Raw genomic sequence first — 15,701 nt, forward strand, 5'->3', positions numbered from 1 at the left:
GATCTGAAGAGTCAGCCTAGATTATGCGCATAAGGTTAGTGTCAACACTAGACTGTATAATAAATGTCTGGTCCTGACCATGGAACAGTGATACCATCCTACCTGGTCTGCGTATCTGCTAGTAGGTCCATCTGGAATAAGAATTCCCTCCTCATTTTTAATAAATCCACTGTGTGACCAGTAGGACAGGTCAAATGTAAAGGTTTTCGTGTTGTTCCGATTTCTGGGATCGTAAATTGTGATGTCGTTTAAAGCCACGGAGATAATGCAACTACTTCCTGCATCCTTCTCCGTCTGTTAAAATTAAAAACAAAGATATGTGGGGTTATGTTATATAAAAAAATTGTTAATCAAACGTAAGTTGACGTGGAAATATTTGGAACAGTGCGTGAGGAACATCCAGGACAACTTTAGGTTAAGGAGATTGAAGATTATTCTCTATATCCAGCTGATGGAAGGTAAGTCTAGATCTCTCATTACACCACCAATGGAGGCCTAATGTACCATAAGCTAAGGAGAGACTAGTGTAGGCAGTAACAATTGGCAGGCTTTGTGGTGGTGGGGGACATCACAGAACATGCTGTGTACAGGAGCCCAAAAGACAGTGAGAAAATGAAGTATATTAAAATAGCAAGGCTGGAAAAAAATTAATAGCACACTCACTAGATCAGTAGAATGAATATCATTGATTCAATGCAGGTGACAGGACAAGAAAGGACAAGAGAATTAGAATAATTATATTCACTGCCAAATAACCTAAATAAGTGAAATAATTTGAATAGTGCGGTACCTTTTATTAGAAAGAAAAGAAAGAACTTATATTTATATAGCACCTTTCACGACCTCCGAATGCCCCAAAGCGCTTTACAGCCAATGAGGTACTTTTGAAATGTAATCATTGTTGTAATGTAGGAAACGTGGCAGCCAATTTGCACACAGCAAGATCCCACAAACAGCAATGTGATAATGGCCAGATCATCTATTTTAGTGATGTTGGTTGAGGAATAAATGTTAGCCAGGACACCGGGGAGAACTCCCCTGCTTTTCTTCAAAATATTGCCATGGGATTTTTTACGTCCACCTGAGGGGTAGGCTTGGTTTAACATCTCATAGGTATTACCAATACTAGAGCTTAATGTGCATGGGATTACATCAGTCAATTAATCGGGCGAAAATGGCAACAAATTATACTTCCTTCTTCACGTTCTTCGGCTGCTGTTTCTCACCCGAAGACACTTTTACATTTTCCTCTGTCCGCTAATGTAAGTGAAAAGGTTGGCAGGAGTGTAAAGTGACTGATGGACTAAATGTGGGGTTTAAAGCTCATATCAAGTTGAACAGATGGCCATTAACAAAACACTAGTTTCCAACTGATAATTTTACAGCTGTAATTTAAAGGCGACATCTTATAATATTTTAATGTTGACTAGGGATTTTTCTTTCCTAAATCAATGCTTATGACTGGGAGTTATAAGAACAAGGCAAAGCTGCTGTTCACTAAATGGACTGGTTCCTAACAAATAGGCAAACCCTCCTATCCAGGATATACCATTGCCCTGGGAACATGGGCCAGCTAACAAGGATATGGCCAGCCTATCAGTGAAAGCACTGGCTTGTAAGCAACAAAGATTTCAGACGAGTGTCATCCTGAAATCCCTGCTTTTGCTGGGTGGATGGATTATGTTTTGAAAATATTTCCAGACAGGGTTAGTTCTTGATAGAAGATTGGGTTGAATAGTGGTGCCAAGCTCCTCTTGGCTGTAACTGGGTTAAAGATGATTTTGGATGTCCTTGAGAGGTACCCTTGTAGAGATCTTGGTGCCAACTCCATTGTTCGATGAAGTCATCTGGCATCAGTACCTCAAATAATTTGATTTTAGATCTAGCTTAAATGGGGGAAGGAAACTTGTACACGCAATACAAAGTCTTTAATCATGAGCATGGGTGATACATGCATTCATGTGCGTGCAGTATTGGCCACTTCCATGACATGTCTCAGAGATCACTCCATCAGGCAACTGTGAAGGTTCCTCTCAAAGGTCTGGCCCTTCTTTCACCACCTGGAATACCAACTTCTTACCTGGTGGTAAGAAGCCCAATGTTTCATTCCTCAGGAATGGATTTGTGTCCTTGCCCTATAGAAAATATGTTGAATAGTCAATTAATGATGCCTCAGGTTCCATGGTTACCAAGTTGTTGAAGGGCTTATGGAGTCAAACAGGGCCTGGGCATGGCTTTGATCACTAACCAGAACCTACTTGCACTGGATCCTGGGGTGTACTTGATTAACTTTATAAGAGCAAAGATACTTTTTGTGAGGTCTATACCTTGGCTTGTGGTATCAATGTACTTTTTCTGCACGGTGCTGAGTGCCAAAGGACTCTCACGATTGCAGATACATCTCTCGATGACTGTCCAGTGCTCCTTATGGTTCATTGTAATATGTCAGGCCTGGATATTCAAAGGTGGCACAAATCCCACCTGCAGTTATGCCCTTTGCTACTTTTCCATGGTTCACCAATTATGCAACACTGCCATGGTTCAGAACAGGGCAGCAATTACTCACCTAGTTGTTAATCGCTTGGCATGTCCTTTGCTTTCCAATTAAATGGCTTGACGTTGCAGGGAAACTTTGGACCATCTTTAGTTACCTTCTTCATCAAGCAGGTAACTGTCTTGGGCAAGAAGCCGGCTTTGCGAAAAAGGGCCACTGCCAGGTCAGAGTGGCTAATGGGCCCGGTATTACGAGTAATCGGGCGAGGGTGCACGGCCATAAGAAGGATATTGCTGACCATGAAGCTGATAGAGCACACGTGAAGACACATGATGAAGCTAATGATCTCCTTGCCTCTGCAACCAAATTCATAAACAAACCAGCCTTCTAGATACACATCCGCTAAACAAGATCCTGTCAAGATAACTGCAAAAGGAAGGATAGCCGTTAGGTGAAAGCAGATGAACTTTAAAGCAGTACTGGAAGCCTCTTCAGAGTAGTGAAGTGCTACTGCAAAGGTAGATTATGATTCTTGAGTCCAGGAGGATCATTGCAGATATTGAGCAGGATCTGTAAGAGTGTACAACTACACAAAAACTCATCCTAAATTGTTTTTCTGATGGTTAAAACTCATTCATGGTTAAAAGGCTCCCCTGGGCTAGTGCCAATGATGGGCAAGTCTGATGCTCTTCAACAAACCCATTGAGGACATCCTTGGTGTCTGGAGAGAGCACTGTACTAAGTTGGCGCCTGGCCCGAGAGATCGTAGTTAGGAATCATTTACGTGGCGGTTGGAAAAACCAGTGATATGTGCTGCTTAGGTGAAAGACCTAAATAAGGTGGAGAGGGGAAGGAATGGACTGCACACTCCATTACCTAACTAACAATAGGCTGACAGGCGTGGACGGTACTCATGTTGAGTTCCCAAAAGGTTGGAGAAGGTGGGGAATGGCCATGCCCATGGCAAACCCTGAGGCAGCCCACTGAGGCGGTGACCAGGGTTCTGTCTGAGATGTGTGTACTCTTGGTGTTCCAGGGTGCAGCTGTGCACAAGAAATAGGATCATAGTGAGACCAAAAACCATCAAGGAATCTTGCGGAAATCAATGTTTCTAAGGTGGTTCTTTGGGCTGTTGGATGCTTTGGAGGTCCGCAGAGAAATCAGCAAGGACAGGCTGGATTTTATTCTTGAGGAATGTGTAGGGCACTCCATGTGAGAGCCTAGACAATGAGCCTCAGAGCGCTATTTAACCATGGAGATCATCACCACCAAGCCCTATCTTGTTCCTAGCTGAGGTCTACACACATGTACTTTCCAGCAGGGGTAACAGCCAGAGAGACTATAACCTGGTTGAGTTTCCCTTTCCCTAATTAAAAAAAATACATATCCGCAGTGGTGTACTCACTGGATCAGTGAGTGCATTACTGATTTAGTTAAGGGTTACAGGACAAGAAAAGACAAGAGAGTTGGTACAATCATATTCAAGGACAAAGAAATTGGGGAAATAATTCAAATAGCGTGGCACCTTTCATTGGACCAATACAAGAGCTAATGTGCATGGGATTACATCAGTCATTTCATTATGGGAAAGCAGCATCAAATTATATTTCTTCATGTTCTTCAGTCACCTGATGAATCGGTCTCATCTGACCGTGTGCATTTAAACTCTTATGCTGCCTGTCTGTAGTGTAAATACAAAATACCTACAGCGATAAAATACACAACTACTATCCACCCAACCTTAGTTTCATTGCTGCCGATGTGTACAGTTTCTTGCATTAATTATTTTACTGTTAATTACTTGAAATATTTAAGATGTATCTATAACTCTCACTCACCTGGTTAAAGGCCCGAACACGGACTGCCACTTTCACGCTGTCTGCACTTGACATTTTTCATCCTTTCTTCATTTCCCTCGCTGGGAAAAAAAAAGATAAATTAATAATTATGTGAGTGGAGCGTCAGCTGCCTTGTTGGGCCTGGCGTTTATTAAATGCTGGTCGTCGCTTTTTAACTGGAAAGCTGTTCACTCGGTGCTCCTTCTACATTACTTTCTCCTCTGAGCTGTGTTGTTATGGGTGGCTGTGCACAGATGGAACAGTATCTGGATGCCAGACTGGTATCAAGTGCAGTAGCTGCACAGGGAGGGGGGAGAGTTACCTGAAATCCTGTTGCCCAGCCAACAATCAGAAAGCGAAGTATCTTCTGTGACATGGTATACACTGAAACCTGCCCCCATAGGTCTCCGTGCTTAAATGGCATCTGTTCAGGGTTTGGGGAAAGAGAAAATGTAAATGGGAAATTTGGTTTTGAGGCAAGTTACTGAATTTAACAAAGCATTTTGAAATGGGTAAAGCACATAATAAAACAGTAAACTTGAATCTGATCTATCACATAAAGAAAAAATAGACAGCATCAGTGGTGGCTAATGCATAGTTGTATGGGATTCTGAAGCTAGTTTAGAGCCAACTCATACATTTTAATATTAAGTGAAATAAAGTGCAATATAAAAAAACAATCTTATTCCTGCCTTGGTCTGTTTGCCTTTAGGAGGTGGTGTTACTCTATTTGTACAAACTCAAGACAACATTTTAAACCATTGTCCCCTTTTAAAAATGACTCATAGTAAAAGATCGAACCTGCAAGATTTTATTTTTGTTTGGATAACCCTGAACTTAATGGAACCTCTATTTTTAATGATTGATTGGCAATCAGCTATACAACAGAAAAACTGTTAAATTTTTGGGGAAATTCTTAAAACTGAGTTTTGATTTAACAAAACATACATACAATTAGATCTGCAGATGAACTTACACCTACAAATAAACTTGTATATCCTTGGTACATTTAACATGGTATTTCCAAACCATTATGTGTGTAAGAGATAACAAAATCAAGTTAAAGGAAAAACTAAACAAAAAAATCCCTCTTTTTCCTTTATATCAAACAAGTATCAGACCAGTCAATGTAATAATACAACTATAACACCCAGTATCTCCCTCCTCTAGGTACCCAGCCCTGCTCACTTAACTCTCGAGTCTCTTGCCTTCTGTGAATTTCTCCCACCCCATGCCGACCTGTCCCGTCCAGTCAGTGGCCCAGCCACCTTGCCCACACATCCTAGAATGGTTTTCCCAAACCCTTGCTGCGTGACTTCAACGCCTCTTGAAAACCCAGCCCTTCGACTGTGCCTTTGCCCACCCCACCCCCCTAATGTTGCTTCCTACTGGTGCTGAGGTCTAACTCCCACCCACTTTGTGAAGCAATTTGGGGATCATGTTAAAGGTATCCCGGAAGTGCAAGTTATAATCAGCTCAGGTGTTAAATGAAACCTCTTAGCCTCTAGCTTTAAGTGACGTCTGTAAAGTCGTTCCCCAACTATTTTGACCCCTCTAACGTTGACAGAACACTCTGATCTTGCTGGCCTATCTTGGGATGCCCTGAATTTCTATGCATCCCTAGATAAGGGTATATCCAGCCTGACTGTCATTTTTGAGGAGTAACATCGGAACATCAACCTTTCCTTCTCTTTCAAATGTTGAGCAATCTGCTGTACTTTCCATTATTTTCTGTTTTTATTGGTGGTATCCTTAATATCTGGTAGAGATAGGCAAAAATCTACTGGGGCCATGCAAGGGGAGAGGTTAAAATAATTAGTCAGGGGTATTTCTAAAGCGGTGAGTTCATTTAGTTTAAAAGAAATACTGTAAATGGATACATAGAGGACTAATTGGTGTGTAAATTTGGTGGAAATAGAGAGGGATTAAGATGGAGACTATTGTTTAAAAAAAAACTTTTTTACTAGAGGGGTGAATGTTCCCTTATTTACCGTTACCATAGCACTGACCTCCCCCATTTATTTGTAAGGATGTAATAGTAATGGCCATGAACTGTTTTAAGGCATCTGATTAACCATCGTTAATTGATGATTGGATGTATTGTCATCCCCTACTTTTGTGTTGTCAGGTAATTCAAGAATGTGCTTCTTATGCCCAAGTCCAAATTATATATTTGAGAAAAGTGGACCCCAGCACTGACTCGAGGTACATCACTTCCAACTCTTCTCCAATGCAAGTTGGGCACACTTCCTCTAAACCTTTGTTTTCAGTCCATCAGCCAACCTTCTATATATATGCCGCTACATTTCCTCTTGTATCATATGCTTGAATTTTCCTACTCATTGGAAATGTGTTGCCCCTGGATACATTGAGAATCAATCAATGATGGCCCACATATTGCAATCTACACACATCATGAAGGTTTGCTGCACTTCCATTCCTGTGTCTAACTTAGCAATGTAGATGTTAGCCTGAATTCCCATTAGCACCAAACTTGCAAGAATCAAACTCCGCTTACACCCTTCTCACAATTATTAGTTATATTAAAAAAAAGTCCTGCCCAACTGCACCTCAAGACTGAACCCACACTGAGGCTGCACTCCACACTCTACTGACCTCTTGCAGCTCAAAACATATGGAGAACAAGTCTCAAATTCAGACACTGGGGGATATTTTAACTTCCTCTGCCCTGTGGAAAGGGGGCGGTAAAGGAGCTAAAAAGGTAGTCGACCTACCCTCCATCGCCATTTTTCCTGTCATCTGTTGACGGCCGAGATGCCCGCATTAATCTTTGCGAATCTGGGCCCTCTTAGGTACATAGGATCCCGATACCATTTTAACTGCCTACTGGGTGGACGCTCAGTAAAACTTGGCGGACACTCAGTAAAACTTGGCGGAACAGCAGACGAGGCTTGAAAAGGTGTTGAAATAAATTTTGTGGGGCCTGGAATAGCAGGAACATCTGTCCAGGCTTCACAAAAATAGGCCGGCTGCAGCCATCGTCCCAGGACCCCCTCCGCAATCGCAACCCCACCCCTCCCCAAACCTACCTTTTTCCTCGGCTAGATTGGCTTCCAGGCTGCCCGATATTGCAGCGGCCCATAGCCAACAAACTGCATCGGACTGTGCCTCTTGCCGGCACTATTGGGCAGTTGGTCGGCGCACTAAGCCAGTCGGCCGCCTGATAGTTAAAATCTACCCCACTGTTTTGATGTAACCCTTGAGCCCAGCAACACAATGTTCAAGTGTCTATATATAGCTTGAGTTAAGATGCAATATTGAGTGCCATAGCAGAAGGCTTTGAAACCCAACATCAATGTTGTTTGGTCAGGACTATGTGGGGAGTTTGTATATCTTGGCAAAGTAATTAGGCAGCTTTGAGCGTTGTTCCAGTTTTGGTCCCCTCCAACTAAGGAAGGACATTGCAATTCTGGCGAAGATGCAGAGAAGGGTTATAAGGATGATCCCCAGCCCAAGATCGTTGATAGACTTGATGACTTGGGTTTCTATTCACTGTTGAGATGGTAATTTAAAGGTGGTCTGATCCAGGTATTTAAGATTATTAAAGTCATGGACATCATGCAAGTAGATAGTGTGTTTAAGGTAATGGGGTCAGGTAGAATTAGGTATCACACAGAAAAATTGAGGAAGCTATGGATGAAGTTGTTTTACTTTACCCAGAATTGTAAACAATTTTACAACACCAAGTTATAGTCCAGCAATTTTATTTTAAATTCACAAGCTTTCGGAGATTTTCTCCTTCCTCAGGCAAATGTTCCATGTGCCTCCTCTGGAATCCTGTTCCATGTGTTAATCCCCTTCTGGGGATTAACACATGGAACAGGATTCCAGAGGAGGCACTGATTCCTTATAATCCTTCCAGAAAATGTTAAATGGATTTCTGGAAGATGAGAATAAATTATTCTGGAAAGTAACTACTGGCTTTGGGATCTCCTTAAACTTGTTTGATTGTCCATGAGAGAGGGATTTTTTAAACTCGACCCCTGAATTGGCCATAGGTCAATTTTTTTCTTGTCCCTCCCAGGAGATAGGAGAAGGGATTTGGCTCTTGCAGGGGGATGAAAGCGGCTGAAGGATGAGGGCGAGCCCGTTTGGCCTGGTTCACCCTTTCTCATCCTAGATACACAAACATGAAGGTTGCTGCACAGTGGAAATGGTCAAAGTTATGTCTGAGATCGAGAGAAAAGCACAAGAAGATGTGCAATATTCACAGTTAATTGGGAGGCACCATGTTTTGAGAAGGACTAGAATCTCATCGCAGAGGTAGCCATTCTGTGTGAATCTATAAAGGATCAACTTGAATTACATAGAGTCAAGCCTAGTGTTTAAATTGAAGTGTGGCTAAACATGTTTTAGGCACTTCAATGGTCTTCTTTGGCTCAGACTGGAGCTTACAGCAGTAAAAGAAAAATTGATCAGGGTAATTATGAAGCTACACGGCAGAGTTTGTTTATTTGTAACATGTATGAGAGTGATACAGCTGGTACAAGTCTTTAAAAAATATTTTCCCAGTCTCTAGTTGCATAAATGAGGAAGTGGTTCAATAATTATAAGCAGATGATGTGTGAAAATAGAGGTGCAAAATTACAATGGAGATTGTAATTTGGAAAAGGGAAGAGCAGATGGAGCCCTTCTTATGTATAAAATTAAAATAGGGTGCAAAATTGAAAGGGAAAATTCAGTTAAAACAAATGGGAATCTACTATACGGAACTGGTGATTATATCGGTGACAATAAACAAACACAAAGAATAAAAGGAATCCGTTGTGTAGAGAAATTTCGGCAATCTTTTTATTTTTAAAATTTGCCTGACTTACCAGTATTTGCTGAGCTGTCTCAGTTTGTTGTGTGATTTGTAGCAGCACGCCAAGCATATCTTGATGAAAACCAAAAACATGATACAAGCATTGTGACAAAAGTAAATAACGTGATGCAGCATCACGTGACATAAAATTAGTATGTTACAAGGTTCAGTGAGATACCTGGGCTAGATTTCAAAATCGGTGCTTGGCTGTCTTAAAGAAGCAGAAAAGGCTGGGTTGCAGGGGGAAAGGGAGAAAGTATTTTCAGTACAAAATATTTCCCACCCCTCATTTAAAATAATTGAAGATGGAATCTCCTGATTCTTCTCCCATGGAGACCGCACTTTTCTGAATCCAACTGAAACGAGTAGAGTTTCCAATAGATGAATATTGTAAACCCTATAATACATTCCACATGAATAGCATTGGATGTGAGCAAAGACATGAAATGACAAGTATCCATGGAATGAGAAAATAGCTTACTAAATTGGAGGCATTTCCTGACAAAGAGGAAACACTGCCTTCATATATTTAGTAGAGAGGTGGGATACAAGTACTATACACCAATTATAACCTATTCTCCTTTAACCAAAACTGAATGATGTATGATAGCTTAAGATAGCTAAGCACCACTCTGAACTGTGCCTCAGATTGCTGACAATCTTATCATGTCTCTAAAATGACCATAAAAACAAACTTTAGAGATGTACAACTGCATATACTGTACCATTTACCCCATTGGCAAAATGTTCCATCACAAAAATGCAAAAAACATATCAAACTGCCAAGTATACATTTTATTTATAACTTCCCTAAAATGTCAAAAATATTTACATTTAATCATTTTATATACGTTAATAAAATGTATGAAGATTCATTACAAAATTAAAATGAGAAACATTTGCCTAAAAACAAAAAAAAGCAGTTACAATACTCCATATGGAGCTACAGTTCCCCTTACAGACCATTTGTTCATGAAATGTTAAAATAATTTATATAAATTATTTTCCGAAAATTAGATGAACTTCAGAAATTCGCTCAGTTCTGTATACTGTATAACTCTTATATATAAACTGCATCCAAGTATTAAATTGATAAAACAGTAAAACTTCTCATTATTTGTGTCTGTTTACTTTTCTGCGCGTGACTGGCTTTCGAAACATTGGGATCAGTTTTTTCCTCTTATATCTTAGTGTCATCTTGTGTTCTACGGACCCATCATCCTCTGCTTCTCCTCTTTTACTGGACAGTGCATCCAAAGGACTTGCTAAAGGAGAAAGAAATTCAATTTCCACTGGTGCAGGTGACCATGAAGTCTTCTTGCTTACTCTGTCAAGGCAGAAGCAATCATTGTGTTAAAATTTATTAAAAGTTTCACATTAAGGGTACGTGTTTTCAATAAAAGATAGCAGTCAATAAAAACTCTTCGGACACAGCTTAAATTTTCAGTGTCTTTCCTTTGGGCAACACAGAACTGCAAATTACGACCACTGTTTTACTATGCCCCCTGCAATAGTTACTTTTGAAGAATGATATAATGTTACCTGGGACTCTTTTTCACTCGGAGTCTTGTAGTTCTGCTTCTGGTACTTTTTTTCTCTTGTTTTTTACTTTTCTCCTCTTCCAGTTTTCTAATCTCCATTACTTTGGGGACATCATCCTCCATAACATGCAAGTCCTGAAGTGCACAAAAGTGAACACTTGCTTTTATAAAATACTTTTTCCACAAAAAATACATTATAATCTAGCCAACTTGTGTAGCCAACTACCCTCTAGACTGCTACTACTAAATATGAAAAGTACATTAACCAATGTCAATAATTGTTTATTTCTGGGTACAAAGGTTTGGCAGTTAAAATTAAAAAGGAAATGAGGGCAACCTAATAACTAAAGGTCAAACACAAGATGCCTTGTCCAGAAGTTAGAACATAAGTGAGGAATGAAAAAAAAAGACATTCAGCCCATCAAAGCTAATTCCTTTATTACATGAACTCTCCCAACGTGCACATTCACATTCCACAAATTTAACTTGCTAGCCCTCATTAGGTTCTCTGAAGTAGTTTTATTTTGAATGCCAAGTTTAATTTAGTTTTAAAAGAAAGAACCCTAAAATGCAGTTCATTTACCTCCTCTTTCACTATCTGCAAGGCTGCATTGCCAGTTCTTCTTCTGGACCTTGTTAGAGGAGTAGAGAAAGCAAACTCTGGTGGCTGCTGCACAGACGACTCCTGCAACATGGTTTTTCCAACTATTAAAAAATAAAATTGGAAATCTGTTAAGAATGACTTCATAGAATTCAATAATGTGAAGTCTCAAACACATTTAACAGTAAATACTTCACAAACTTCAAAAAAATGTCAAAGTAATCAATGCATACAAAAACAAAAGTTTTATCAAAGTCCCATTGCAGTATGGTGTAGAATTCTTCACACATCTATAATGTGTTACCCAAAGAATTCAACATCTTACTGCAATGGGACTTTGAGAAAAGTTTTGTTTTTGTTATGGGACTTGGATAAATTAAGACTTGCCAATTAGTACTGTATTATAGCCTCATTCATTTATGTGGATAAATGTTGCTCGTGTTCATTTAAAACAATCACAATTTAATTAGAGGTACTGGCCACAGAGTACGAATATTGTAATTTTAATGGTGGAGGGCAGATTGTTTTGGTAGAATTACAAGTGGCCCACACCTCCCAGAATCCTAAGAGGGCCGCTTTTTTAAAGCTATTCATTTTACTGGATGTCCCAAAGCTCATCACAGCCAATGAAGTACTTTTGAAGTGTAGACATGTTGAAATGTAGGGAAATGTGACAGCCAATTTGCACATATCAAGGTTCCACAAAGAGCAGGAAGATAAATGACCTGATAATCTATTTTAGTGATGATGGTTGTGGGATAGATATTGGCCAGGACACCAGAAGAGCTACTCTAGATACGGTCTCCCACCATTTATGACTGTGTAGTTCTATATAAAATGAATACTCTACTACACAGTGGGGAATAGCAGCTAGGAAGAAGGTATCCTAAACAGATTCACATTATTCTGAATGCATCTTGACTGGTGCTCTTCCCCATCATATATGAGGCCTTGATCTAAGCCTGGAGGAAATGCATTCTACAAGTCAATTTACCAATTTCTGGTTAACAACATGATGATACAATTTAGAGCACATAAGGAGACCATTATGTAAAGTTAATTGCAGTTAAGAAACATTTGTCTGGACTTTTGAATGCCTATTATTCTCCCTTTGTAGAACGCTAAAGGTATTTCCTTTCAATGGAAGAGGAATGTAATGGCAAACAAAATTTCAGCATTGTTATTTTCTGAGATAAATAAAATTCCAATGCACAGAGAAAAACTGTGGGGAGATTTTCCTGTGGGAATCCTGCTGCATTCCCTAAGTGCATATCAGAAACTGCATACCCAGTCCGTGAATTTCCATCTATTAAAAGTAATGCGTGAAGAGTCACATGCTGGGGATGTGCAATTTCCTAATATACACTCTTAGCATGCACCAGAAGCACTGAAGCAGAAAATCTCCCCTATAGTCTTACAAGAGCCATAAACAGGTGCCAAATAAGATAATGTGGACCAACTATCAAGGAATGAAGTTTACTGTGTTGAAATAAGAGGAAACAAGACAACCTTAAATGTCTTTAGACTGAACTTGTATGTTTTTATTTACTTAACCATCATGTAGTGAATCTATGTTCCACCTTTGCCATGGCTCCAATATCATTTCTATAATGGGGTGCCCAAAACTGCACACAACTTCTAAATCAGAAGAACTGATTTGTGCCTGTTATGGCTTTTCCCACCAGTAATTTTGTTGTTAAAGACCTCTGTATCTGCACCCCTAGATCACCCTGTTCCTTATCCCCACTGAACTTTTACCAGATAGAGTATATTGTCATTCGCTGTTCTTTTTCCCCAAAGATCTACTGCTACACATTCATCAATGCTGAACTGCGTTTGCCATATATTTCCAGATATTGTTTGATAAGGCACCACATTTGTCGCACATATGGTGCTAAAGGGATTGCAGCCACATGAATAGAGATGGCAGGGGAACAAGCAGAGAGATGGGGTAATTGGATGTTTTTCAGATTGGTGGGATATCTCTAGGAATCTGTGCTGGAACTTTTGTTTTCCATTTAAATGAAGTGTTTGGACATAGGTGTAAGAGGAATGGATAGAAGTTTGGAAGTACAGTACCATCAAACTAGGGACACAGCAAACTGAAGAAAATTCAGGAGGACAGATAGATTAGTGGAATGGGTAGATCGGTGGCAGATGCAGTTCAGTATAGAGAAATGTGAATTAGAACATTTTGGGAAAAGAACAATAAAAGGAAGCATACCTTAAACGATGTTACTAAGAGTGTGGAGGAATACAGAGTTAGTCATTCAGCTACATATATCTTTAAAGATGGAGTGCAGGAGATGGAGTGCAGGCAGAAAAGGCTATTAAAAAAGCCAAATGTAATTCTGGGTTTTATATAAAGGGGCAACGAATACAAAAGTAGAGAGATAACCTTGAATCTGTAGGAAATTGGTTAGGGTTTTCTGGACAACCCATTTTAGGAAGGATATAGAGCTGTGAAATGGCAAATCAAAACGGTACAGCTAGAATTCACTAGAATACTAGGAATGAGCGGTCATAGTTTTGAAGAAAGGCTTGAAAAATTATTTCCCCATTGAAACACAGAAGGTGGGGGGGGGGGGGGGTGGGAAGAATCTGAGATTTTCAAAATTATGAAAGGTTTTGAGAGGTTAAATAATGAAAGATTTGCAAATCTGTAATAAGGCATGAAATTAGGAATACAACTAGAAGTCTGATGGGGGAAGTTAGGAAATCCTAAGTGCTCAATGTTACAGTCACAAGCAGTTCTCCTATTACTGATGTGAGCCTACCCGCCAATCCTTTGGTCAATGGGAGAGTCTGTTGGCAGGCAAAGGGACGTCTGGTAAGTGGGAGGCTTTCAAAAGTGTGTTAACCAGGGTTCAGGGTAAGCACATTCCTTATAAAGTGAAGGGCAAGGCTGGTAGAAGTAGGGAACCTTGGATGACTCGGGAGATTGAGGCACTAGTCAAAAAGAAGAAGGAGGCATATGACATGCATAGGCAGCTGGGATCAAGTGGATCCCTTGAAGAGTATAGAGATTGCCGGAGTAGAGTTAAGAGAGAAATCAGGAGGGCAAAAAGGGGATATGAGATTGCTTTGGCAGATCAGGCAAAGGTGAATCCAAAGAGCTTCTACAAATACATAAAGGGCAAAAGGGTAACTAGGGAGAGAGTAGGGCCTCTTAAGGATCAACAAGGTCATCTATGTGGGGAACCACAAGAGATGGGTGAGATCCTGAATGAATATTTCACATCGGTATTTACGGTTGAGAAAGGCATGGATGTTAGGGAACTTGGGGAAATAAATAGTGATGTCTTGAGGAGTGTACATATTACAGAGAGGGAGGTGCTGGAAGTCTTAACGCGCATCAAGGTAGATAAATCTCCGGGACCTGATGAAATGTATCCCAGTACGTTATGGGAGGTTAGGGAGGAAATTGCGGGTCCCCTAGCAGAGATATTTGAATCATCCACCGCTACAGGTGAGGTGCCTGAAGATTGGAGGGTAGCAAATGTTGTGCCTTTGTTTAAGAAGGGCGGCAGGGAAAAGCCTGGGAACTACAGACCAGTGAGCCTGACATCTGTAGTGGGTAAGTTGTTAGAGGGTATTCTGAGGGACAGGATCTACAGGCATTTGGAGAGGCAGGGACTAATTAGGAACAGTCAGCATGGTTTTGTGAGAGGAAAATCATGTCTCACGAATTTGATTGAGTTTTTTGAAGGGGTAACCAAGAAGATAGATGAGGGCTGTGCAGTAGACGTGGTCTACATGGACTTCAGCAAAGCATTTGACAAGGTACCGCATGGTAGGTTGTTACATAAGGTTAAATCTCATGGGATCCAAGGTGAGGTAGCCAATTGGATACAAAATTGGCTTGACGACAGAAGACAGAGGGTGGTTGTAGAGGGTTGTTTTTCAAACTGGATGCCTGTGTCCAGCGGTGTGCCTCAGGGATCGGTGCTGGGTCCGCTGTTATTTGTTATTTATATTAATGATTTGGATGAGAATTTAGGAGGCATGGTTAGTAAGTTTGCAGATGACACCAAGATTGGTGGCATTGTGGACAGTGAAGAAGGTTATCTAGGATTGCAACGGGATCTTGATAAATTGGGCCAGTGGGCCGATGAATGGCAGATGGAGTTTAATTTAGATAAATGTGAGGTGATGCATTTTGGTAGATCGAATCGGGCCAGGACCTACTCCGTTAATGGTAGGGCGTTGGGGAGAGTTATAGAACAAAGAGATCTGGGAGTACAGATTCATAGCTCCTTGAAAGTGGAGTCACAGGTGGATAGGGTGGTGAAGAAGGCATTCAGCATGCTTGGTTTCATTGGTCAGAACATTGAATGCAGGAGTTGGGATGTCTTGTTGAAGTTGTACAGGGCATTGGTGAGGCCACACTTGGAGTACTGTG

At 40.5% G+C, this 15,701-nt stretch overlaps 2 protein-coding genes across 3 annotated transcripts in view; both read right to left on the reverse strand.

Annotated features, from left to right (window-relative positions):
* kif28 (kinesin family member 28) overlaps positions 1–4,386 on the reverse strand; it is a 47,780-nt gene extending 43,394 nt beyond the window's left edge. The window contains exons 1-2 of the mRNA XM_067988440.1: positions 4,333–4,386; positions 103–294 (exon numbers count right to left, since the gene is read on the reverse strand). Of these exons, the coding sequence (XP_067844541.1) occupies positions 103–294; positions 4,333–4,386 (246 nt within the window). The remainder of the gene's footprint in view (positions 1–102; positions 295–4,332) is intronic.
* A 4,731-nt stretch (positions 4,387–9,117) lies between these two features.
* Positions 9,118–15,701, reverse strand: part of ahctf1 (AT hook containing transcription factor 1) — an 86,852-nt gene continuing 80,268 nt past the window's right edge. For both annotated transcript variants that reach the window (XM_067988634.1, XM_067988636.1), the window contains exons 34-36: positions 11,282–11,403; positions 10,700–10,833; positions 9,118–10,484 (exon numbers count right to left, since the gene is read on the reverse strand). In XM_067988634.1, coding sequence (XP_067844735.1) covers positions 10,271–10,484; positions 10,700–10,833; positions 11,282–11,403 — 470 coding nt within the window. In that variant the 3' untranslated portion in view covers positions 9,118–10,270. The remainder of the gene's footprint in view (positions 10,485–10,699; positions 10,834–11,281; positions 11,404–15,701) is intronic.

The sequence above is a fragment of the Heptranchias perlo genome, chromosome 8 (assembly GCF_035084215.1).
Source record: "Heptranchias perlo isolate sHepPer1 chromosome 8, sHepPer1.hap1, whole genome shotgun sequence".
In the NCBI taxonomy this organism is placed as follows: domain Eukaryota; kingdom Metazoa; phylum Chordata; class Chondrichthyes; order Hexanchiformes; family Hexanchidae; genus Heptranchias; species Heptranchias perlo.